This window comes from Oncorhynchus tshawytscha, linkage group LG22 (genome assembly GCF_018296145.1).
Source record: "Oncorhynchus tshawytscha isolate Ot180627B linkage group LG22, Otsh_v2.0, whole genome shotgun sequence".
Taxonomy (NCBI): domain Eukaryota; kingdom Metazoa; phylum Chordata; class Actinopteri; order Salmoniformes; family Salmonidae; genus Oncorhynchus; species Oncorhynchus tshawytscha.
In genome coordinates this window covers 5,989,897-6,017,025 of record NC_056450.1, presented here as the reverse complement: position 1 = coordinate 6,017,025, position 27,129 = coordinate 5,989,897, and the positions used below count along the sequence as shown (strand labels likewise).

Below are 27,129 nucleotides of genomic sequence, written 5' to 3'. Positions count from 1 at the left end.
TCTTTTGGTCTGATGAGTTCAAATCTGAGATTTTTGGTTCCATCCGCCATGTCATTGTGAGACGCAGAGTAGGTGAACAGATGATCTCCGCATATGTGGTTCCCACGTGAATCATGGAGGAGGTGTGATGGTGCTTTGCTGGTGACACTGTCAGTGATTTATTTAGAATTCAAGGCACATTTTACCGGCATGGCTACCAATGCATTCTGCAGCGATACGCCATCCCTTCTTGGTTTGCGCTTAGTGGGACTATCATTTGCTTTTCAGCAGGACAATGACCCAACATACCTCCAGGCTGTGTAAGAGCTATTTGACCAAGAAGGAGAGTGATGGAGTGCTGCATCAGATGACATGGCCTCGACAATCACCCAACCTCAACACAATTTTTTATTTCATAAATGTTTTATTTCACCTTCATTTAACCAGGTAGGCCAGTTGAGAACTAGTTCTCATTTACAACTGCGACCTGGCCAAGATAAAGCAAAGCAGTGCGACACAAACAACAACACAGAGTTACACATGGAATAAACAAACGTACATTCAATAACACAATAGAAAAATATATATACAGTGTGCGCAAATGTTAAGAGATTAGGGAGGTAAGGCAATAGTTGAGATGGTTTGGGATGAGTTGGACCGCAGAGTGAAGGAAAAGCAGACAACAAGTGCTCAACATGTGGGAACTCCTTCAAGACTGTTGGAAAAGCATTCCAGGTGAAACTGGTTGAGAGAATACCAAGAGTGTGTAAAGCTGTCATCAAGGCAAAGGGTGGCTACTTTGAAGAATCTCAAATATAAAATATATTTTTTGAAAAAGAAAGAAAGAAAAACACTGGAATGAGTAGGTGTGTCCAAACTTTGGACAGGTACTGTGTATATATACAGTCAATGGCCAAAAGTTTTGAGAATTACACAAATATTAATTTTCACAAAGTCTGCTGCCTCAGTTTGTATGATGGCAATTTGCATATACTCCAGAATGTTATGAAGAGTGATCATATAAATTGCAGTAATTGCAAAGTCCCTGTTTGCTATCCAAATTAACTGAATTCCAAAAAAAACATATCCACTGCATTTCAGCCCTGCCACAAAAGGACCAGCTGACATCATGTCAGTGATTCTCTCGTTAACACAGGTGTGAGTGTTGACGAGGACAAGGATGAAGATCACTCTGTCATGCTGATTGAGTTCGAATAACAGACTGGAAGCTTCAAAATGAGGATGGTGTTTGGAATCATTGTTCTTACTCTGTCAACCATGGTTACCTGCAAGGAAACACATGCCGTCATCATTGCTTTGCACAAAAAGCCTGGTGTCAAGAAGAGCAGCAAAGAAGCCACTTCTCTCAAGGAAAAACATCAGGGATAGACTGATATTCTGCAAAAGGTACAGGGATTGGACTGCTGAGGACTGGGGTAAAGTCATTTTCTCTGATGAATCCCCTTTCCCAATTGTTTGGGGCATCTGGAAAAAAGCTTGTCCGGAGAAGACAAGGTGATCAGTCCTGTGTCATGCCAACAGTAAAGCATCCTGAGACCATTCATGTGTGGGGTTGCTTCTCAACCAAGGGAGTGGGCTCACTCACAATTTTGCCTAAGAACACAACTATGAATACAGAATGGTACCAACAAAATATTGATATTTTGGGTCCATGGCCAGGAAACTCCCCAGACCTTAATCCCATTGAGAACTTGTTGGCAATCCTCAAGAGGCGGGTGGACAAACAAAAACCCACAACTTCTGACCCACTCCAAGCATTGATTATGCAAGAATGGGCTGCCATCAGTCAGAATGTGACCCAGAAGTTAATTGGCAGCATGCCAGGGCGGATCACAGAGGTCTTGAAAAAGAAGGGTGAAAACAAATCTTGACTCTTTGCAAATATTTACTCTTTGAATCAACTTCATGTAATTGTCAATAAAAGCCTTTGACACTTATGAAATTGCTTGTAATTATTCTTAATCATTCCATAGTTACATCTGACAAAAATATCTAAAGGCACTGAAGCAGCAAACTTTGTGGAAATTAATATTTGTGTCATTTTCAACTTTTGGCCACGACTGTACATACTGTATATACACACATACACTGTGTGTGTGTGTGTGTGTGTATATATATATATAGTGTTCAAAACATTAATAACAACTGCTCTTTCCATGACATAGACTGACCAGGTTAATCTAGGCTACGATCCCTTATTGATGTCACTTGTTAAATCCACTTCAATCAGTGTAGATGAAGGGGAGAAGACAGGTTAAATAAGGGTTGTTTTGCCTTGAGACAATTGAGACATGGATTGTGTGTGTGCCATTGAAATAAAATCAAATGATATTAGTCACATGCGCCGAATTCAACAGGTGTAGACCTTACAGTGAAATGCTTACTTACGGAACCCCTAACCAACAGTGCACTTAAAAAAAAAATACAGATAAGAATAAGAGATAAAAGTACAAATGAATTAAAGAGCAGCATTAAAAATAACGATATATACAGGGGTGCTGGTACAGAGTCAATGTGTGGGGGCACCGGTTAGTTGAGGTAGTACATACATGTAGGTAGGGTTACTAAAGTGACTATGCATAGATGACAACAGAGAGTGGCAGTGGTGTGGAGAGGGGATGGGGGGGCAATGCAAATAGTCCAGGTAGCCATTTGACTAGATGTTCAGGAGTCTTATGGCTTGGGGGTGAATGGGCAAGACAACATTTTTAAATGCCTTTGAGCAGGCTATGGTAGTAGGTGCTAGGCGTAATGGTTTGTGTCAAAAACTGCAACGCTGCAGGGTTTTTCATACTCAACAGTTTCCCGTGTGCATCAACAATGGTCCACAACCCAAAGGACAACCAGCCAACTTGACACAACTGTGGGAAGCATTGGAGTCAATAAATTGCCTTAAGCACATCCCTCAACTAGTCTTGTCATGCCCCCCATATAAATTGCAAAGAACAAATCTCCCTTCTTGCGCAATACAATGTCAGTCGCTTTATACATTGTTACTATGCCAAGCACCTTAAATCACATGAACCCACGCTAAAGGACCTTCCTAAAATGTTATAGGATGCTCTCAATGTTACAAATAAAACGACTAGCACAGCAGGATACAGTCATAATTCAGTAGTAACACCAGTTACTATGATCAAGTCAAGGTTAACTAATTAACTCCTAAAATCAAGGATGTTGAAGCTACAGGAGGCTGTAAATTAGTCATATCCTGAACATCAGTCAAATGCACAACAGCTGAAAATATAATTTACTGAGGAGCTAATGTTTTATGCATTTACGTAGGCAAGTGACCAAGCCTAATAATCCTGCAGTCGAAACAAATGCTCGGAGTGAATTGGTTCTTGTGGTCTGGCTACCAGCACCTTGGCGAGCACCAATGGTCCCTGTGACCCTGGCACTCATCACTGTGGCTGGTGGTGACTGTAGTGGGTGGGGGAGGGAGGTTTACTGCCACGGTCACCGTGGGGACTGGTGAACCGTGGAGTTGGAACCACAGTCAATGTAGCGGTAGGCTTCCAGGGTATTCTGGGTCGTGCGCACAATGTAGGAGGTTTTCACAGACGTCCTGGGAACAAAACAGTTCTGATGAACAATTGAATTAAAAAATAAGTCAATATCAGATAAGGTAAATATATGAGGACATAAAGGCAAGAAGTAAAGGCAAGATGGAAGGAGGTAGGATATGCTTAATGCATGAAAACCACAGTATTGTGAACCTTGATGCTTGCCATGGTGCAGAAGGCACTGAAGGGTGAAAAAGGTGGTTAGGACCTGTTCAATTTTCATCTAATTTTACATTGGCGCGTTACGTTCAGTAGTTTTAAAACGTGCAGAGATTGTGCAGAGAGCCACATGAATTCACAGAAATACTCATTATAAATGTTGATGAAAATTCAAGTGTTATCCATGGAACTTTAGATACACTTCCCCTTAATGCAACTGCTGTGTCAGATTTCAAAAAAACTTTACGGAAAAAGCATAATCTGAGAACGGCGCTCAGAGCCCAAACCAGCCAGAGAAATATCCGCCATGTTGGGTAGTCAACATTAGTCATAAATAGCATTATAAATATTCACTTACCTTTGATGATCTTCATCAGAATGCACTCCCAGCACTCGCAGTTCCACAATAAATGCTTGTTTTGTTCGATAATGTCCATCATTTATGTCCATTTATGTCCAAATAGCTTCTTTTGTTAGGGCGTTTGGTAAACAAATCCGTTCTGGTCCAGTCGGACGAAAGTTCAAAAATTTATATTATAGGTCGAAGACACTTGTCAAACTAAGTATAGAATGTTTTTAGCATAAATGTTCAATAATGTTCCAACCAGAGAATTCCATTGTCTGTAGAAAAGCAATGGAACCAGAGGTACCTCTCATGAGAAATGTGCATGACTGAGAACGAGGCTGCAGGCAGATCCCTTAGTCAAACAGCTCTCATCCGGCCCCCCTTCAGAGGAGCAGCCTGAAACAACGTTCTAAAGTCGGTTGACATCTAGTGGAAGCCTTAGGAAGTGCAAAATAACCCTTATCCCACTGTGTATTCGATAGGGGTGAGTTCAAAAACTACAAACCTCAGATTTCCCACTTCCTGTTTGGATTTTTTCTCAGGTTTTTGCCTGCCATATGAGTTCTGTTATACTCACAGACATCATTCAAACAGTTTTAGAAACTTCAGAGTGTTTTCTATAAAATACTAATAGTAATATCCATATATTAGCATCTGGAACAGAGTAGCAGGCAGTTCACCCTGGGCACACTATTCATCCAAAAGTGAAAATGCTGCCCCCTATACAAAAGTTCAAATGAACTCCACAAATTCTTGTGAGCTTTCTCGATTACCTGTGAGATAATGACAAACAAAAAATATAACTTTCAAACCTGATTTTCATCATTATATACATTTTTTATTTTACATTTTATTAGGTACATATATCTAGTACTGCGTAGGGCCCCCTTTTGCCTCCACAAAAGAGGTGCCCTTCTGCACACCATTGTTATAAACAGCTGTTATTTGAGCATTTGTGGCCTTTCTGTTAGCTTGAATGAGTCTGGGCATTCTTCTCTGACCTGTCTCATTAACAAGGTGTTTTTGCCCACAGAACTGCCACTCACTTCTTATCGCACCATTCTCTGTATACTCTAGAGGCTGTAGTGCGTAAAAATCCCAGGAGGGCAGCTGTTTCTGAGATGCTGGAACCACCATGTGCCACACCAACAATCATACCACGGTCAAAGTTGCTTAGATTACACATCTTGCCCGTTCTAATATTTTTGTTGAACAACAACTAAAGCTCTTTACTCTATAGATTGAGTTGCAGGCAGCCACATTATTCTCTGTTCGAAGGAGCAGGCTATTTGCGTTAACATGCAGCTGTACCTAATAAAGTGGCCGGTGACAGTACATCTAACTGTCAGGACCTTCAAAATGGTGTGATATCTGGGCCAGCTGTCCAGCTTCTTGCACTATGGTGCAGATCTATGATCATGTTTCCCCTGTCTATATTCTATCCTTATTCTTTGCTTCATAGCAAAACTGACCCTAGCTCAACACCCATACTCTGAGAAGCTTGATAACTACATGCCCAGATTAGTTTAAATGACATGAGTAGGATTTAACATTTAATAGCCATAGAAGTTCAAGCTTATCAGAGTACAGGTGCTGATCTAGGGTCAGTATTATACACTATGCAAATTGAATTCAAACATGCAAGAATCTCTCATAATTCAACAAGAAACTCCCTATACATTCAAGTTATATGTTCTAAAATGTAAGATTTCTGCATGCCTATGTACATCACAAAACAAATTGTCACAATATTGCACAAAACAATTTGGTTCACTGTTGATTGACTTTAAATGTCTGGTTGAGGGCTCCCTTTTGTCCATCAAGTGATGATCAAGTGATGATTCTTTGATTTCAAAAATACATTCCTAACCAATAGATCAGCTTAGCTTGAGTCATGTTGTCTAATATTTTTAGTACACTATGCTTATGGCAAGTAAGTCAGGCTATATAATAGAAAATGAAGTGATATGTCAGTCGTTGGAGGCACATTCTTACTTTACACTTGGTTATAAATTATATAATATTAATTATAATACATTCGTTGTATGATAGCTAACTCACCATCAACAGGGTGTAGGCCTACTTGACCCCCTGAAGTGCCAGATGAAGTGCCAGATGAAGTGCTAGATGCAGTGCCAGATGAGGTTCCAGATGAACTTGCTGTTGACAATGAAATTGTACAATACAAATGATCAGCATGCACCATTAGGCCTAGATATCCACAGCATAAAATATGTAGCTATAAACTTTAGTTCAAACTGCAGAGGAGTATATTGCTAAGTTACTCATGCTTATTTATTAACTTGACCGCACCATTTCAGTGATATCTGGCAATATACCTAGGGAAATCTTCTAATATTCTCTTTGTGGACTGCTAGACAATTCACCGTGCTTGCTAGCTAACTAATGCTACAACATTTGAGTGAAAAGCAAATGATTAGAGCTAGCTTTGGCCAGTCTGCACTCTTCCCTTTGGTGAACATGTGTTCCTTTGGCCAGTCTTCTTGCTAAGTTAACATTAGCAGTCTGAACATGTGGTTTCTATGTGTGCAAAAAGTACACATCAAGTAATGTTCAACTGATGCCCAGCAATACTTACAGTGCTCTATTTCTTCAAGACGATCAGCTTCCTCTCGAAGAAGCTCAGACACCGACACTCGTCGTGTAGACATGCTCAGTGACAGAAATAGATAAATAAATCAAAGTTGGCAAAAATAAATAAATAGGGAAATAAATAAATACAGGAATAAATGGTCAAGGAAATAAATAGGGAAATAAATCAATACAGAAATTAATCATTAGGAAAATAGATATTTTGGAAAAATAAGTAAATGCAAAAGTACTCATTTATATCAAATTGTGTTTATTTATTTATTGATTTCCGTGTATATTCTTTTTTTTTACATTTATGTGCATATATATACTTATTTATTTATTTTTGATTTTGGCCGTCTTGGTCCTCCATAGGGGTGAGGTAGATGGTGAAAAAACAACTATTTAATCCATTTTGAAATCAGGCTTGTTGTGACGTGACTATCATTCATGTGATGACATGCTATTTTTAGAATAATTAACTATGTTTAATTATTACACGATTAAATTACTGTAACAATTAACTCATTAGTAACTTGGGGCACCACCGGAAAAGTGTGTTTAATGAGTTACTGTTTCCCGAATTATCTCTAGAGTATACCCGAATATCTCGATATCATAACAGACAATAATCAATCATTTCCTCAAATCATTCTCATTCTGAAAGTTGTAGACTCTCCACAAACCCGGGTCTCACCCGGGTCTTACTGAATTTCCTGGGTCTCACTAAATCTCCACAAACCCGGGTCTCACTAATCATTCCATACCACACAAATTTAGTTGATTATTCATTTACTAACAAGCTAAATGATAACATAAGATGCACACAGTCTAGGTTATTGCTTAGAACTTAATACAATGACAACAGGTCCCTAGCGGACCAACACATTATGACACATGTTTTGAGAGAGAGAGAGACTTGGATACATTTGTAAACTACGCTTAGTTTAGCCCTAATACCTTGCCCCGAACTGCCGCTCTTATGGGTAAGAAGTGCAATGCATGTATTTACATGTTGAAGGTCTCCATTGGGTATCTCTGTTGGGCCCACTTCAGATGGCCTGGTCTTTCGTCCTCAGGGTGTAAGTCTCTAGATTGTCCACAAGATGTCACAATGTCCTTTCTCTTAGTTGTCTGTTTCCTTGCACTCGTTCTATAAGAGTGATCTATGTCGACACCGTTTCAAATGAGAGGATTTGGCTATTTCAACCATGTATGTATAAAATCAAGCACACCGCCATGCAATCTCCATAGACAAACATTGGCAGTAGAATGGCCCATACTGAAGAGCTCAGTGACTTTCAACATGGTAGTCATAGGATGCAACCTTTCCAACAAGTTAGTCAAATTTCTGCCCTGCTAGAGCTGCACTACATAACATACTTTTAGTTATGTAGTGTACTTACACCAATCGGTGCGCCCTTCGTGGTAAGGTATTACCTCGAAATATAAACAAAAAAAACAAAACCTGTAACATCAATTACATAAGTATTCACACCCCTGAGTCAATGCATGTTAGAATCACCTTTGGAAGTGATTACAGCTGTGTCTTTCTGAGTAAGTCTAAGAGCTTTGTACACCTGGATTGCACAATATTTGCACATTATTATTTAAAAAAATTCTTCATGCTCTGTCAAGTTGGTTGATCATTGATCAAGCCATTTAAGTCTTGCCATATATTTTCATTCCAATTTAGGTCAAAATTAGGCCACATTCAATGTCGTCTTGGTAAGCAACCAGTGTATATTTGGCCTTATGTTTTAGATTTTTTCCTGCTGAAAGATGAATGTGTCTCCCAGTGTATGTTGGAAAGGAGACTGAATCAAGTTTTCCTCTAAGATTTTGCCTGCTCTTAGCTCTATTCCATTTATTTTTATCTTAAAAAACCTGTCTAGTCCTTGCCGATGACAAGCACACTAATAACATGATACCACCACCACCATGTTTGAAAATATCAGTGATCTGTTGATTTGCCCCAAACATAACACTTTGTATTAGTGCCTTATTGGAAACAGGATACATGTTTTGGAATATTTTTGTTCTGTACAAGCTTCCGTTTCACTCAGTAATTTAGGTTAATATTATGGAGTAACTATAATGTCAGTTTTCTCCTATCACAGCTATTAAACTCTAACTGTTTTGAAGTCACCTTTGGCCTCAGTGAAATCACTGAGCGGTTTCCTTACTTTCCGGCAACTGAGTTAGGAAGGCCGCCTGTATCTTTGTAGTGATTGGGTGTATTGATACATCATCAAAATTATTAATTAATAACCTCACCTTGCTCAAAGAGATATTCAATACCTGCTTTTTTACCCATCTACCAATAGGTGCCATTCTTTGCGAGGCATTGGGATAAATTAAAACAAACAAATTACTAAATATATGTCTCTGGTTATTGGTATTGCCAATAGCCGGCTAGCTACCTATCTAGCTAGCATGCTAATTGGCATCAAATCATCAATCTAGCCAACTAACCTGTAAGCCTAGCTAGCTTCTTAGGGATAGGGGGCAGTATTCCAAAGTTTGGATGACTGAGGTGCCCAAAGTAAACTGCCTGTTACTCAGGCCCAGAAGCTAGAATATGTATATAATTGGTAGTATTGGATAGAAACACTATAAAAGTTTCCAAAACTGTTAAAATAATGTCTGTGAGTATAACAGAACTTATATAGCAGGCAAAAACCCGAGGAGAATCCATACAGATTTTTGTTTTTGGAGCTCACCACTCATTGGAATACCTTCCAGATTGCAGTTACTGGGGCTTCCAGTAGATGTCAACAGTCTTTAGAAAGAGTTAAGCTAGTTTTTCTAGGTGGCTCCCATTTTGGCTGTAGTATTGTGGCGCGCACTTCGTTATTTATTTATCTCCGGTAATGAACATACCATTCTCCATCTTAAATTGTATCGTTTATTTACATAATTACAGTACCGGAGGACTGATTAGAAACATTGTTTGACTTGTTTAGACAAAGTTTATTGGTAACTTTTGGAATTAATTTGTATGCATTTTGAACTAGGGAAACCGGTGGATTACTGAATCAAGCGCGCCAACTAAACTGACTTTTTTTGGGATATAAAGGACTTTTTCGAACAAAAGGACCATTTGTTATGTAGCTGGGACCCTTTGAATTTCAAACAGAGGAAGATCTTCATAAGGTAAGTGATTTATTTTATCGCCATTTCTGACTTGTGACGCCTTTGTACGCGGGGCGCTGTCCTCAGTTAATCGCATGGTATGCTTTCGCCGTAAAACCTTTTTGAAATCTGACAAAGCGGCTGGATAACCAAGAAGTTAAGCTTTTAAATGATGTATGACACATGTATTTTCATGAATGATTAATATTACGAATGTTGTATTTTGAATTTCGCTCTCTGCAAATTCACCGGATGTTGTCGAGGTGGGGCGCTAGCGGCACGCCTAGCCCAACTAACTAATATATTTAAAGATTGGTTAGTTTCTTACCATAAATCGCACTAATCCAATTTAAATTCAGGCTGTAACAAGACAAAATGTGGAAAAAGTAAATGGGTGTGACTACTACTGAGGGCACTGTATTTACGAAATTAGCAGTCTCATTAAAGTTTGGTTACATTTTCTAGCGCCTCCCTCATGTCAGCATCGGTGTGGACATGAGAGGCTGTAGCCATATCACCTAGATTACACTTTGACATGTAGGCTGATTATTTATCTACATTTTTACTAAATGAACTCAGCAAAAAAAGAAACATCCTCTCACTGTCAACTGCATTTATTTTCAGCAAACTTAACATGTGTAAATATTTGAATGAACATAACAAGATTCAACAACAGATATAAACTGAACAAGTTCCACAGACATGTGACTAACAGAAATGGAATAATATGTCCCTAACCAAAGGGGGGGGTTCAAAATCAAAAGTAACAGTCAGTATCTGGTGTGGCCACCAGCTGCATTAAGTACTGCAGTGCATCTCCTCATGGGCTGCACCAGATTTGCTGTGAGATGTTACCCCACTCTTCCACAAAGGCACCTGCAAGTTCCTGGACATTTCTGGGGGGAATGGCCCTAGTCCTCACCCTCAGATCCAACAGGTCCCAGACGTTCTCAATGGGATTGAGATCCGGGCCCTTCACTGGCCATGGCAAAACACTGACATTCCTGTCTTCCAGGAAATCACACACAGAACAGGCAGTATGGCTGGTGGCATCGTCATGCTGTCAGGATGAGCCTGCAAGGAAGGGTACCACATGAGGGAGGAGGATGTCTTCCCTGTAACGTGAGATTGCCTGCAATGAAAACAAGCTCAGTCCGATGATGCTGTGACACACCGCCCCAGACCATGACGGACCCTCCACCTCCAAATCGATTCCGCTCCGAGTACAGGCCTCGGTGTAACGTTCATTCCTTCGGCGATAAACGCGAATCCGACCATCAGCCCTGGTGAGACAAAACCGCGATTCATAAGTGAAGAGCACTTTTTGCCAGTCCTGTCTGGTCCAGCGATGGTGGGTTTGTGACCATAGGCGACGCTGTTGCCAGTTATGTCTGGTGAGGACCTGCCTTACTACAACAGGCCTACAAGCTCTCAGTCCAGCCTCTCTCAGCCTATTGTGGACAGTCTGAGCACAGGATTGTGCATTCCTGGTGTAACTCGGGCAGTTGTTGTTGCCATGTTGTACCTGTCCCGCAGGTGTGATTTTTGGATGTACCGATCCTGTGCAGGTGTTGTTACACGTGGTCTGCCACTGCGAAGACGATCAGCTGTCCATCCCGTCTCCCTGTAGCGCGGTCTTTGGCGTTTCACAGTACGGACATTGCAATTTATTGCCCTGGCCACATCTGCAGTCCTCATACCGCCTTGCAGCATGCCTAAGGCACGTTCACGCAGATGAGCAGGGACCCTGGGCATATTTATTTTGGTGTTTTTCCAGGGTCAGTAGGAAGGCCTCTTTAGTGTCCTAAGTTTTCATAACTGTGACCTTAATTGCCTACCGTCTGTAAGATGTTAGTGTCTTAACGACCGTTCCACGGGTGCATGTTCATTAATTGTTTATTGAACAAGCATGGGAAACAGTGTTTAAGCCCTTTATAATGAAGATCTGTGAAGTTATTCGGATTTTTACGAATTATCTTTGAAAGACAGGGTCCTGAAAAAGGGATGTTTCTTTTTTTGCTGAGTTTATATTTGAAAACATTATTCATTACAGTATAAACCTAGTATTTACTTGAAATGAGCCGCAATGTTTTTGCCTTGTGTCCCAGTCTGTTTTACGTCGTCCTGTTGTGATGAAAATACAAGTATCACAGATAGAAAGGACATAACACAGAATTTAATTACAATATTCAATGACTGTCATAGAACATTTGGCTGCATGTAGGTTAATTTAATTATTAACTAGACATGAGTTACTGTAAATTGTTATTTCCTTATAACTTTAGATGCTAGACTTTAAAACAGCACTTAAATGAAATGAACATACCACAAAACAAATGAAAAATTGGAAAGAAAATAATCATAATATAACTACAGTATACAATTGTAAAATATTAAGTTATGGATCATAAAAGCTCAATTTATACAGTTATCATAGAACAGCTACAACAAGTTGTCTTGGGTCTTAAAGGGTTCTGGGGCATTATTGTGGTGCTGCTTGTTCAAAGTTCAAATGATTTTAAGTTTCAAACACTAATTCAAATTAAGCAAGAGCCTTGTTGCCATCATTGTGAAATTAGTCTAAGCTTCTCTTGGTGAGAGATGCAGAGCTGCACACCGGTACATGACCTCCTGACAATAATGGTATAGATGGTCATGTTGTGTCTGTCCGGCCTACAGGCTTTGACACACAACAACAACTTTTTGCAATATTCTCTATGGTAAATAACCAAGTGATTTTGAGTCACCTTTATATTGACCTTACATAACAATATTTCCTTTATTTATTAAATTGTGTTTCATATTTCAAGATGCCAAACATATAGGCTTACAACACACAGTTAACACAAACAGTTGAGCTGATGTAATCATCTTAGTACAAAACTTTGCAGTGTGTGCCCCCTATTTCTATAGCCATTTTCTTTCCCCTTCACTGTTTCTAATAAAATGTAGGTGATCTTCACTTTAAGAACATATGCAGTAATTTGCAATTTTGCTTTCAAAACGGTCTCCAGAATCTCAGAAAATTAACATTGTCCAATATTGTCTACACTGAGTGTATAAAACATTTCCATAAGACTGACCAGGTGAACGCAATGCTTCCTTTTTGATGGCACTTGCTAAATCCACTTCAATCAGTGTAGATGAAGGGGAGGAGACAGGTTAAAGAAGAATGTTTAAGCATTGAAACAATTGAGACAAGGATTGTGTATGTGTGCTAATCAAAGGGTGAGTGTCTTTGAACAGGATATTGTTTGTGTCAAGAACTTTAACGCTGCTGGGTTTTTCACGCTCAACAGTTTCCCGTGTGTGTCAAGAATGGTCCACCACCCAAAGGACATCCAGCCAACATGACAACTGTGGTACGCATTGGAGTCAACATTGGTCAGAATCCCTGTGGCACGCATTCGACACCTTGTTGAGTCCATGCCCTGACGAATTGAGGCTGTTATGAGGGTCAAAAGGGGTAAATGAAACTATTAGGAAGGTGTTCTTAATGTTTTGTATACTCAGTGTAAATAATGATTATAAAATTACATTGTCCAGGTCATGCTAGTTGGTGACCTCAGGTTTCCTGTTTGTTCAGTATAGAGTCCAGGATTTTCTCGCACATATAAAGGCACCGAGGCACATGGAAGAAACCTGAAATAAAACAAAAGGAAGACTAATAGTCAGTGTAATCACAGACGTACACAAGGTCAAAACACTTCATCTGATGCATTTATTTTGGGCAAAGAAACCAGTCTGATGAAGGTCCACCATGACTGAAACGTCTGTTTTTAATTCATTCATAATAAAATAGAAGTGTCGCGCCTCCACCACTTTTTGGTTGGGGGAAAGGAAGCCTTGCAATCACTGTAATCAAATACAACCACATTGTATTTACTATATCCACTAGAGTGGGTGATATGGACATATAGAAACAAGGGCAAAACATAAAATATTACAGATTGAGCATATCAAACAAATGTATACATTACTTGTATTGTCTCAAACAGGAGGTACAATTATTTGTGCCTGTCATGTTTCTGACTAACCCCTTCTCTGGCCTGTTAACATTCTCACCTTTGAAAGGCCCTCCTTTAAAATCCAGTGTCACTTTCCCTTGCTGGGTCAAATATCCAAACCACTCGCCATTCTCAGCATCAGAAAACTGCATACACAGGAAGACAAACAGCACACCATATTGCAAAAGGTTAGCTCCTCAAAGCAGTTTAGCTTAATTTGAGCTGCAGTACCAAATATTTGTGTTACTTATTCTCTACATATAAAATGACACCCATATTTCATGTCATTTCCATGTATTGTATTTTTAGCAGAACGATAGCAAAAAAATGTATAAAATTAAAACACAATTAGACTGGAGTTCACTCACATGGCTGAAGGTGTAGTCGTACACTTGAGAGAATCGCTCCAGCAGGGCTGGCTCTTTGGTATGGCTGTAGGCCATCAGGTATGCGATGAGAGCCTCACAGTGCGGCCACCATAGTTTCATACTCCACTCCAACTGTGAAAACAGAACACATTGGCCCTGGTTCACATTTCTATAGTACTTTGTTCCCTTATTTAGTCAATTAATAAAAAGGCAATGAAAGGGTTGGACAAGCAAAAGGTTTGGTCCCCTCAGTTGCCATTTCATCCATATTACTTTCACCCATTCAACCCTTTGTGATGTGTGGGTTTGAGCTGCCAAATGACTCCTACACTGATTTTTATGCTTGGTTGAACGACTCGTGCATTTGCAGCAAGCGCAGTGTTGTATTGATGGGTTCGGACTTTAAACTTAAAAATATGAAATATACTTATTCATGTTACTGGGGGAGAGAGGGAAATGTAGAACGTTTACATTCTGTCAGGATATGTTAATGTTAGCCATCAGGGAACCAATGTGGAAAAGTGAGGAGTTGGGGACGAGGTCAAGTATTTGTATTTATTATGAACCTCCATTAGCTGCTGCCAAAGCAGCAACATTAGGGCAGTTTATACAATTTTAAAAACATTACAATACATTCACAGATTTCACAACACACTGTGTGCTCCCAGGCCCCTACTCCACCACTAACACACATCTACAGTACTAAATCCATGTGTATGTATAGTGCGTATATTATTGTGTTACAGTGCGTATGTTACCATGACTACATGGAACTCCATTCCACATCAAGTAACCGACGCAAGCAGTAAATTTAGATTTCAAAAACGGATTAAAAAAAAAATCATGGAACAGCGGGGACTGTGAAGCAACAAACATTGTGTGTGTGTTTTTGTGCATATCTGTCTGTGCCAATGTTTGTTGCTTCACAGTCCCCGCTGTTCCATAAGATTTTTTTTTAATCCGTTTTTGAAATCTAAATTTACTGCTTGCGTCGGATACTTGATGTGGAATAGAGTTCCATGTAGTCGTGGCTCTATGTAATACTGTCAGATGACGTGAGGAAGAACAGAAATCACTAAGGTTCTGTCTAGCAACAGACTGGTAAAAGGGAAAGGGGATACCTTGTCAGTTGTACAACAATGCTGAGTGTCTTCAGCATTTAACCCAACCCCCCTGAATCAGAGAGGTGCGGGGGGCTGCCTTAATCGACATCCACGTCTTCGGCACCCGGGGAACAGTGGGTTAACTGACTTGCTCAGGGGCAGATTTTTACCTTGTCAGCTCAGGGATTCAAATCCAGCAATTTGCTGTCCAGATGTGTAAGGAGGGGCTCAGCATTGGAGAAAGGGTTACATACCAGTGCTTGTGTGAATGTTTTTTGTCTTATGCAGCTGTATGACCCAGTGGGTGAATCAACTTGCGTTTTTTAACTCTATTTTACTCTATTTAGAAAACTAGTATGCAGGGGTGAAAGTAAGGCGTTATGGTCCGGTACGGCATCCCAGAAAAATAAATAGTGGGGGTACGCCGTATCGGTAAAACATTGACAATCAAATAAAAATACATGACTGGTTATGTTTATGCCAAAAGGAAAAATAAAAGTTAAATGACACATCTTTTAAGACTTAGGCCCACAGACAACATACTGAATTAATAGGGATTCTATATATTTCTATGATTAGGCCCATAAAATGTTTTGGTGCACACATAGGAGGCCCATACCGGAAATAAATTAAGTCTACTTTCACAGGATGTACCTGTGTGGGGCAGTAACCGTCCACATCCAGGAAGTAGAGGAGCCCTCCGTGCTCCTTGTCCCAGCCTGTCAGAAAGGGGATCTCCATGAACTTGTCCACTGCTGTCCTTTGGAGCTCCTGGTCCCCATTCTCCAAACCGTACTGAAGCAGGAACCAGCCTGCTTCCAGTGCATGGCCTATGGCAAATGTATATATAAAAGAAATAAGGAAGCCAGAAAGGAAAGAAACAGGCAGGCAATACAATGGTAACACAGTCATCTTAGATATCACTACATGTGCAGTATCCAGTCTAACTAAGTAACTAGTGTTATTACACAAAACAGAAAACATAGTGTTAGGGATAATAAGGTAATACACTAATATATACCACTATGTTAGATGACTTGACAAGTAATATGGAGCCTATCAAACATTATCTACAGCAGGGCTGTCAATGTCGTTCCTGGAGGGCCAAAACCCTTCTGGTTTTCATCCTCTCCTAATAAGGGACTAATTCAGACCTGGGACACTAGGTGAGTCCAATTAAAAACCAGGGAGAAACAAAAACCAGAAGTGTTTTGGCCCTCCAGGACTGGAATTGAAAAGCCCTGATCTAGAGAAATCTCATTTAGTTGAGTACAAAGGGTATCACCTGGGTTTTGCAGTCGCCCCTCGCAACCAGGAAGTTCCTTTCCTTCTGATGAGACACTTTCCAAAATGGCTGTACCACCTCTCTGTACAAAGACAGTCATAGACAATTCAATGGAGCCAATGGAAATGCCCCGAAAAGTGCAAACGCTTTCCATCTGACACTCCAAACGGGCTCAGACACACACACACACCTGGTTGTTTCATATTTGTAGGCCTACAGTTCTTTACCTGAAGGTGTTGGAGGATCTGCTTTACGCACCAGCCTCCAACCTCCCTGTACTTGTCTACCTCCTCCCCGCTGCGGGCCTCCGTGAGCTGCTGCACCAGACACAGCAGCATCATGGGGACAGCCATGCTGCAGACCGGGGTGTCTCCAGAAAGCTGGGGCTTGCCCAGGCCTGATGGGTCCACCCTGACCCAGTGGACCAGCTGGTCCATCATTTGTGCTGCTTCCGCCTAGTAACAACGAGGGCATATGAGAAATAAAATAGGCCATAATACAGGCAAAACCCACTAAGGGTTCTGTGTTCTGATTGGCTAGCAGATATTAGCCCCCATTCTGCTCAAATTTGATTGGGTCTTTGATGCATGGCCCTTTTCAACAAACCGGAAGTGTCCCTGTGGATGGAAGGTTCATTCCATGATTTCAAAATTATAGTTTTAACCATGTAAAAAAAGCTTAAATTTTGGGTTCTCATGGGCTCAACAGTTAAACTAATTATTAATAATGAATTAAAACATGGCTGTATTGATCACAGATTGCCAGTTTAACAACAGAACTTTATTGTGGAAGTGTTTAGTGCCCCGGGCTGTTTTACCTGCATGTCTTTGTCTCCTGTGACCCTAGCCAGCTCATCCATGGCCATTACATAGAAACACTCGCTGAAGATGGTCCTCTGCACTTTCAGGGCTTTACCGTCCCTGGTCAAACAAAAGGCACACTTCCATGGGCTGCCACTATTGGGAATGCGAGCGAAGCGTCGCAAGAATGCACCTCCTAAGAAAACAGAAAAAAAACATTAACAAAGTTTGCTCATCACAAGTAGAATTGTGTACCAAAATCCCTATTGAGACCACACTCCTGTTTGTTTTTCTGCAGCAAATAAAAAAATGTGGTATACATTTTTAAGTTCCGATGACACATTGAATAGCAAACCGGAAAAACAAAGAGGATCACCACTCAATGTTTACCATCTTTGGCGAGTGTGGGTGTCAGGTAGCCTAGTGGTTAGAGTGTTGGGCTGGATCGAATCTCCGCGCTGACAAGGTAAAAAAATCTGTTGTTCTGCCCCTGAACCCACTGTTCCCCGGTAGGCAGTCATTGTAAATATGAATTTGTTCTTAACTGACTTGCCTAGTTAAATAAAAAAAATATATATATAAAATATTAAAAGCAGTACGAGTTTGTTTTTTATAGGCAAATAAGCTGTTGCATGCCCAGACTAGTTTCATAGGAGAAGGTTGTGTTCTAGATCCGGAAATCCTGAAACTAACATTGGAGTAAATCCTATTGGTGTTTTTTCTGTTTCATTACATCTGTGTGTCTTCTACTGGAAATGTGTGTATCTTCATGCTGTCGATAACATTGGGTGCGCTTCTTTCTGCTTTTAGTCTTCATGACACCTGTCATTTGTATTTGCTCATAACTTGTATGTAGCCTACACCATACTAAGTGGTTCAAAACAGCTATTTTCTCTGTTGCTTAACTACCGTCTTCGCTCAGGTTGTCAAAGACTGACTCATTTAAAAAAAAAATCTTTATTTAACCAGGTAGGCCAAGTTGAGAACAAGTTCTCATTTATAACTGCGACCTGGCCAAGATAAAGCAAAGCAGTGCAACAAACAGTGTTACACAAATGTAGTCAATAACATGAAAAGTCTATATGCAGTGTGTGCAAACGGCGTGAGGTGGTAAGGCAATAAATAGGCCATAGTAGCGAAGTGATTACAATTTAGCACTGGAATGACAGATGTGCAGATGATGTGCAAAGTAGAAATTCTGGGGAGCAAAAAAGTTTTTTTTTAAACAATATGTGGATGAGGTAGGTAGATTGGATGGGCTATTTACAGATGGGCTGTGTACAGCTGAAGCAATCAGTTAGCTGATGTTTAAAGTTAGTGAGGGAGATATAAGTCTCCTACTTCAGCGATTTTTGCAATTCGTTCCAGTAATTGGTAGCAGAGAACTGGAAGGAAATGCGGCCAAAGGAGGTGTTGGCTTTGGGGATGACCAGTGAGATATACCTACTGGAGCGCATGCTACGGGTGGGTGTTGTTATCGTGACCAGTGAGATAAGGCAGAGCTTTACCTAGCAAAGACTTAGATGACCTGGAGCCAGTGGGTCTGGCGACGAATATGTAGCGAGGGCCAGCCGACGAGAGCATACAGGTCGCAGTGGTGGGTGGTAAAATGGGGCTTTGGCTACAAAACGGATGCATCCAGTTTGCTGAGTAGAGTGTTGGAGGCTATTTTGTAAATGACATGGAAGTCAAGGATCAGTAGGAAATTTATGTTTGAAAAACCTAGCCTTTGCTTCTCCTGACGGACTGCGTGTATTGGTTACTGACTTCCCTGAAAAGTTGCAAATCGCAGGGACTACTCGATGCTAGTGCAGTGCGCCACAGGATGTTTTTGTGCTGGTCGAGGGCAGTCAGGTCTGGAGTGAACCAAGGGCTATATCTGTTCTTAGTTCTACATTTTTTGAAAGGGGCATGCTTATTTAAGATGGTGAGGAAATTACTTTTAAAGAACGACCAGGCATCCTCTACTGACGGGATGAGGTCAATATCCTTCCAGGATACCCCGGCCAGCTCGATTAGAAAGGCCTGCTCGCGGAAGTGTTTTAGGGAGCATTTGACAGTGATGAGAGGTGGTCGTTTGACCGTGGACCCATAGCGGATGCAGGCAATGAGACAGTGATCGCTGAGATCCTGATTGAAAACAGCAGAGGTGTATTTGGAGGACAAGTTGGTCAGGATAATATCTATGAGGGTGCCCTTGTTTACAGATTTAAAAGTATGACAGAACTTCAGGTTCTCTCTGCAGTAGATTGCAACTCCTCCCCTTTGGCAGTTCCATCTTGTTGGAAAATGTTGTAGTTTGGTATGGAAATCTCAGAATTTTTGGTGGCCTTCCTAAGCCAGGATTCAGACACTGCAAGAACAGAGGTTGGCAGAGTGTGCTAAAGTAGTGAGTAAAACAAATTTAGGGAGAAGGCTTCTGATGTTAACATGCATGAAACCAAGGCTTGTACAGTTACAGAAGTCAACAAATGAGAGCGCCTGGGGACACGCAGGACCTGGGTTAACCTCTTGGTGTTAGGGGGAAGTATTTTCATTTTTGGAAAAAAAACGTTCCTGTTTTATACGGGATATTTTGTCAGGAAAAGATGCTAGAATATGCATATAATTCACAGCTTTGGATAGAAAACACTAACGTTTCCAAAACTGTAAAGATATTGTCTGGGAGTATAACAGAACTGATGTTGCAGGCGAAAGCCTGAGAAAAATCCAATCCGGAAGTGCCGCAGGTTTTGAAAGCGCTGTGTTCCAATGACTCCCTATTCAGCTGTGAATGTACCATCAACGAGCTTACGCTTTCTACGTATTCCCCAAGGTGTCTACAGCATTGTGACGTAGTTTTAAGCATTTCTGTTGAAGAATAGCCGTAGGCTACATTGCGTAAGTGGTCACATGGTGGCTCCGAGAGAGATTCTCGTGTAAAAGACAGGAGGTAGCCATTACTCTAACCGGTCCTAATGAAAAACAAATTGTCCTGACTGATATATTATCGAATAGATATTAGAAAAACACCTTGAGGATGGATTCTAAACAACGTTTGCCATGTTTGTCGATATTATGGAGCTAATTTGTAATATTTTTCAGCTATTTCTCAGCCAAACGTGAAAAACAAACTGAGCTATTTCGCCTACAAAAATAATATTTTGGGCAAAAAATGAACTTTGGCTGTCTACCTGGGAGTCTCGTGAGTGAAAACATCCGAAGTTCATCCAAGGTAAACGATTTAATTTGATTGCTTTTCTGATTTCCGTGACAAGGTGCTGCTAGCAAGGCATAATACTATGCTAGGCTATGATAAACTTACAAATGCTTGTCTAGCGTTGGCTGTAAAGCATATTTTGAAAATCTGAGACGACAGGGTGATTAACAAAAGGCTAAGCTGTGTTCCAATATAGTTCACTTGTGATCTTCATGAATAGGAATATTTTCTAGTAAGATTTATGTCCGTTGCGTTATGCTAATTAGTGTCAGATGATGACAACGGTCCCGTTCACGGGATAAAACAAAATAAAGTATATTTGGGTACAAAAATAAAATCCAAATTAAAACAATAGCAGGGCATAAACCGTCATTATTATTCCTCCTCATACACCGATAACAATACATTAGTCACTGGACACAAAAAGTACACCGCAAAAAAACTAATAGGAAAGAAACAAATCCTGGTTAACAGGTTATACAGGTTAATCTCCACATCACCCGAGGAACAGAGCAGGAGTAGGATGAGGGTACAGCTAAAGGCTATCAAAACTGGTCATCTAGTGCGACAGAGAATAAAAGGGAGCAACATTTCTGGGCATGGTAGGATAGATTCAGGGCATAACGTACAGACAGGGGTATGGTAGGGTGTGGGTACAGTGGAGGTAACAATTAATCTTGACAATTGACAATTAATCTTAATGGTTGTACAGTCGTCTCAAATAAAACTGTGAAGGACCTCGGCATTACTCTGGACCCTGATCTCTCTTTTGAAGAACATATCAAGACCATTTCAAGGACAGCTTTTTTCCATCTACGTAACATTGAGAACAAAAATCAGAAGCTTTCTGTCCAAAAATGATGCAGAAAAATTCATCCATGCTTTTGTCACTTCTAGGTTAGACTACTGCAATGCTCTACTTTCCGGCTACCCGGATAAAGCACTAAATAAACTTCAGTTGCTAAATACGGCTGCTAGAATCCCGACTAGAACCAAAAAATTGGATCATATTACTCCAGTGCTAGCCTCTCTACACTGGCTTCCTGTCAAAGCTAGGGCTGATTTCAAGGTTTTACTGCTAACCTACAAAGCATTACATGGGCTTGCTCCTACCTATCTCTCTGATTTGGTCCTGCCGTACATACCTACACGTACGCTACGGTCACAAGACGCAGGCCTCCTAATTGTCCCTAGAATTTCTAGGCAAACAGCTGGAGGCAGGGCTTTCTCCTATAGAGCTCCATTTTTATGGAACGGTCTGCCTACCCATGTCAGAGACGCAAACTCGGTCTCAACCTTTAAGTCTTTACTGAAGACTCATCTCTTCAGTGGGTCATATGATTGAGTGTAGTCTGGCCCAGGAGTGGGAAGGTGAACGGAAAGGCTCTGGAGCAACGAACCGCCCTTGCGGTCTCTGCCTGGCCGGTACCCCTCTTTCCACTGGGATTCTCTGCCTCTAACCCTATTACAGGGGCTGAGTCACTGGCTTACTGGGGCTCTCTCATGCCGTCCCTGGAAGGGGTGCGTCACCTGAGTGGGTTGATTCACTGATGTGGTCATCCTGTCTGGGTTGGCGCCCCCCCTTGGGTTGTGCCATGGCGGAGATCTTTGTGGGCTATACTCGGCCCTGTCTCAGGATGGTAAGTTGGTGGTTGAAGATATCCCTCTAGTGGTGTGGGGGCTGTGCTTTGGCAAAGTGGGTGGGTTATATCCTTCCCGTTTGGCCCTGTCCGGGGGTGTCTTCGGATGGGTCCACAGTGTCTCCTGACCCCTCCTGTCTCAGCCTCCAGTATTTATGCTGCAGTAGTTTGTGTCGGGGGGCTAGGGTCAGTTTGTTATATCTGGAGTACTTCTCCTGTCCTATTCAGTGTCCTGTGTGAATCTAAGTGTGCGTTCTCTAATTCTCTCCTTCTCTCTCGGAGGACCTGAGCCCTAGGACCATGCCCCAGGATTACCTGACATGACTCCTTGCTGTCCCCAGTCCACCTGGCCGTGCTGCTGCTCCAGTTTCAACTGTTCTGCCTTCTTATTATTCGAACATGCTGATCATTTATGAACATTTGAACATCTTGGCCATGTTCTGTTATAATCTCCACCCGGCACAGCCAGAAGAGGACTGGCCACCCCACAAAGCCTGGTTCCTCTCTAGGTTTCTTCCTCTCTAGGTTTCGGCCTTTCTAGGGAGTTTTTCCTAGCCACCGTGCTTCTACACCTGCATTGCTTGCTGTTTGGGGTTTTAGGCTGGGTTTCTGTACAGCACTTTGAGATATCAGCTGATGTACGAAGGGCTATATAAATAAATTTGATTTGATTTTGATTTGAGGTAAACCTAGGCATTGAGTGACGATAAGAGGTTGCATCTCTGGACGCACTAGTTAAGCTGGGTGAGGTCACAGCATGTGGGACAAAAGAGGTATCTGAAGCATGTTGAGTGGGACTAGGGGCTCCACAGTAAACTAAAACAATGATAACTATCCTAAACAACAGTATACAAGGCATATTGACATTGAGACATAAAGCGAGGCATAAAGCAATCACAGGTGTTGATTGGGAGAGCTAGCTAAGACATCAACGGGTAAGACAACAGCTAATCAGCGAAGACAACAGGTAAAATGGCGATGAATGGGCAGAGAGTGTCAGTTAACTACACACAGGGCCTGAGTTCGAGGCTGGGGCCGACAAACAAAAATAAACAGTACCGTGATTAATGAACAGTCCAGCAGGTATCAGCTATGTAGCCAAGTGATCATATGGTCCAGTGAACAGCAATAGATGAAACAGGGAAGCCGCTGGGTAGTCGTTAGCAAGCGGGAGACACGGTGTTCAACAAAGTTAGCAGACCGAGGCTAGTAGAAGCATCTGCTCCGACGTCTGGCAAAGGCCGGTTGAGGGCACAACGGATGGAATTACGTCAGCACACCAGTCGTGATGGAACGGCGGGGCTCCGTGTCAACAAAGGGTCCAGGCCAGTTGGCAAAAGTGGTATTGTAGCTCATTTAATTTCGTAGTAATTTCGTTTGCTAGCCGGGAGATGCGCCTGGCTCGCGGCTAACTGGTGCTAGCTTCGGGACAAGGGTGTTAACCACTATAGCCACTTGGTAGCAGCTAGCTAACAGCAATTATCCGATGCAAAGGTCCAGAGCTTATGGCAAGAATCCGGTGGAGTAGTGGATTCTAATCGTGTTAGTGAAGAGTCCGGGAGGCATCAGCTGTGTAGCCAAGTGATCACTGAGCAGGCCGGGGCTGGGCCACTCAGTGGCAGCTAGCTAGCTGTGATAATCAGGAGTAATGGCCCAGGGCTTTTGGTAGGAATCCGGTGTTGTAGTGGAGAAAACAGTCTGATACTGGCAGGCTGGGAAGTATTATCCAGGCTAAAAGCGTCTGGTGTCTGTGCAAAAGGCAGTGGCTTACAATGACTAAATAGCTAGTAATTAGCTCCTGATGGAGGTTCTGGCAATAAGGTCTAAAAATAGCAGATCAGTACCACATTGGGTGAGGCGGGTTGCCGGAAGATATATTTCATTTAAAAATGGGAAAAAGAGATTACATGTCTTTTTTGTATGAAAATAAATTGACAAAATGTACATGGGAGAACAACAAACTATGTCTGCACTGCTACACCATCTTGGAATTTTTAAAACTTTGCATCAGTTAAATGAGTCAGAATACTGGCACAGCAGGTGAGGTGACCTCTTTAAAGGACTTGCATTAATTAACTAAATCACTAACAGAAAACATTTCACCATCTACCACCTTTGGAAAAAAACTTGAAGCTAAATGCTTACTTGGGAAATTCCTTGCAAAGCTGACAGGACACAACAAAACAACCTGATAAGTGTTTGGAAATCCACTCAAATGCTTTAACAGTCTGAATAGGTATGTATTTTCACTCCCAATAACTGACAAAGATGCTATGCAACCACCAAACCCACATACCAGATTTGGCGGCTTCCAGGATCTCGGGCTTGTTGAAGCGCTCCATTGTCCTGTATAGGCGGCAATACATCCACACCTGCAAAGATACATTGATCCAAGTGAAATGTGAAATTATATTTTGAGCAATGTTCCCTCTAAGCTGCGCAAGTGCGAGGGCGTGCAGCCCATTACTGCCACGCAGAAGAAATATCAGCCATGGCAGAGAAGCACAAGATTTAATTGAAGTTCACTTTCTAGAGTTTTCCCTGTTAGTTAACAAAATCAACGTTCCCCTTTATTGTTAGAAATGTGATCGTATCCATGCAATATTAGCCACTTTCAATGCAACATACTGAAACAAAACAAACTATGCAAGACTTAGTGTGCAAAACTAACTATGCAAGAGATGTTGTAGGCAGAATGCAGAGTAGGATTCTATTGCATTGACAGGCCTGACTCAGGCCCATACTCTACACAGACCTAAGCTCCATAACCAGTCAGAGCTGCAGTAGGCCTATATGCAAATCGACCATTGTCATATATGGATCTGTGCCATTCACTTTGAACTAGATTGTGTTTACAGCATGAACGGTCATGAGTTGGTGCGCTTGTTTTGAGTTCAAAGCAAGAGCTACATGTAACCACGTGTGCACATTTGTTCATATCCTTTGCTAGTTAGTGAGTTATTAGCCCAGTTATAGATACTTTGTAGTCTGAAATGGGTGAGTGACTGCTTCCTACAAAAGCACAAAATGTGTGCATTTCTAGCCATCTTTGAAAAGTGAGTAAATTAAAGAGCTTTTTTCTTGTCTTAAAAGGGGCAGTGTTCTATTTTGAGACAGGCTTTAATAAGCTAAGTAGCCAATAGGCAGAGGGCAGCATAATTTGTCTGATTCTCTGTAATAATGGTATGGGAATAATGATGCATTTTATTTTGAAAAATGGTTTCTTGCATCAAACACCACAACATTTTCAGTCACCTCTTTGTCTGAAGGACAAGTGGATAGACCGGTTAATGTCAGGCCTACACTGAAGACCACACATTGACTGCAACTGTAGCCACACATTGGCTGCAACTGTAGGCTGAATGATAGAACATCTATTTCCATGTTCAAATGTTATGGGATGCATTTTCTTCACTCTGGTAGGCCTACATTATGATCAAATAGCCACAGCAGCCTACTTGACCACTGTTTCAAGGGTAACTTAAAGCGGGTTCAGCATCAGTGTTCACAGTAAATGCACGCTGGAAGTTGCACTGAATTTTCACAATGTTCAAGTTTGCGCTCAGCAGACCTGAAATTTGCTCAAGGCCAAAAAAAATGACTTTCTTTAAAAAAAAGTACATTTATAGGAAAACCCACCCAATAATCAAATCAAGGTGCACTGCAACAGTCAGCAGAATATGCACATCAATGTTATTAGCAGGCCTTTGCATTGGTCTATCTGTTTGGTGTTGAGCGGTAAGGCAATCACTGAACATTTGTGGATGAGTTTACCTGTCTCCCCTGCAACCAGACATATTTCAGCTCATCGTAGATTTTTCCATCTTTCCCTATACAAGTGAAAAATCCACTGGAAAAATACATTGTTTAACATGGTCAATTGATCTCATCTCACAGACATGGCATACATACTATCCTACAGCTAGACAAGGCTACACTTTTTAAAATGTTTGTAAAAATTAATTATGATAAAGAAAATGTTAAAATAACAAAACATTTCGACAAATATGTGAATGTGATCAAATGGTTTTTACCCATATTGTGTGTCATGAGAGTATTTCTGCCAGAAGTCCACCACTTTGTCCAGCTCTGTGCGCATCTGCTCTCGATAACGCTGCAGCTTCTCGATAGACATCGCACCTTCAAAAGCAAGACTGAATCGATCATCAAGCCAGATGAAAATTGGTAGTTCTTAGGTATACACGTTTGTAGAACACTAATGTGAATGCCGTTATTCAGATATCCTAAATACTATTCTTGCAGGACCCGTTCAGGAAAGCATAATGATGGTTTACGGCTATGGTGTGAATCATATTTCTGAACAAGTGACAAGTTAGACATATCAATGTACTATGTACTTTCTAATAGATACCTTACGTTGGACTCGTCTATACACTTCTGCTCTATAGAGAAGTCGATTATTTTAAAGCGCTGCGCTTAGTTACCTTTTTCCCAAACGTAGTTTTAGATTTTCACTCTTGTAACGGAGCTTCATTCGATAAATGCAGACGTATGCCGTCTTAGACGCGAACGCAACCGTAGTTAACACAGTGTACAGACAAAAAAAACTGGTTACTTCAAGAGGACGTTTAAAGTCTTATCACATGACTGCTTGTCATGTGGGGTCATGTGCTTCCCGAGATCGGTCATGTGAGGAGTAGGAGAATGACAAAATAAAAGCAAACCCCTTTTATTCAATGGTAGAATGTAGTAGGAGGCTAAACCAATGAACCGCTCAACCTAAAGCATACCCCTCCGCTGTTACCTATAAATAAAGACACAATTCATATAGGATCACGAAACTTAGTTATGGGCTACATTTCAATGACAATTGATTTCTAACTTCTAATACAAAGAATTTATATTTCATATTTGTTATTTAGCTGTAATGTATTTCTATTGTCTACAGTGTTAACATTTAATGTCAAC

The 27,129-nt window shown here is 41.1% G+C and overlaps 1 protein-coding gene across 1 annotated transcript; it reads right to left on the bottom strand.

Moving 5' to 3' along the window:
• Window positions 1-11,954: 11,954 nt before the first annotated feature.
• LOC112221623 (renin binding protein) lies at window positions 11,955-26,829 on the bottom strand. The gene is made up of 11 exons (XM_024383796.2): window positions 26,646-26,829; window positions 26,235-26,340; window positions 25,975-26,050; window positions 24,497-24,572; window positions 17,379-17,557; window positions 16,789-17,016; window positions 16,562-16,643; window positions 15,931-16,106; window positions 14,174-14,305; window positions 13,864-13,951; window positions 11,955-13,440 (listed from the first exon to the last, which is right to left on the bottom strand). The coding sequence occupies exons 2-11, from the start codon at window positions 26,333-26,335 to the stop codon at window positions 13,364-13,366; spliced, it is 1,215 nt and encodes a 404-aa protein (XP_024239564.1). The 5' UTR covers window positions 26,336-26,340; window positions 26,646-26,829; the 3' UTR covers window positions 11,955-13,363.
• Window positions 26,830-27,129: the final 300 nt, after the last annotated feature.

What these genes read in the sequence shown, in the direction of transcription:
- LOC112221623 (XM_024383796.2), bottom strand. Translation starts at nt 26,335, where the DNA reads ATGTCTATCGAGAAGCTGCAGCGTTATCGAGAGCAGATGCGCACAGAG. An exon ending in CAGGAGACAAAGACATGCAG is followed by an intron (nt 17,017 to 17,378) that starts GTAAAACAGCCC and finishes CGTTGTTACTAG; the next exon opens with GCGGAAGCAGCACAAATGAT. An exon ending in TAAAGGAGGGCCTTTCAAAG is followed by an intron (nt 13,441 to 13,863) that starts GTGAGAATGTTA and finishes GTTTTATTTCAG; the next exon opens with GTTTCTTCCATGTGCCTCGG.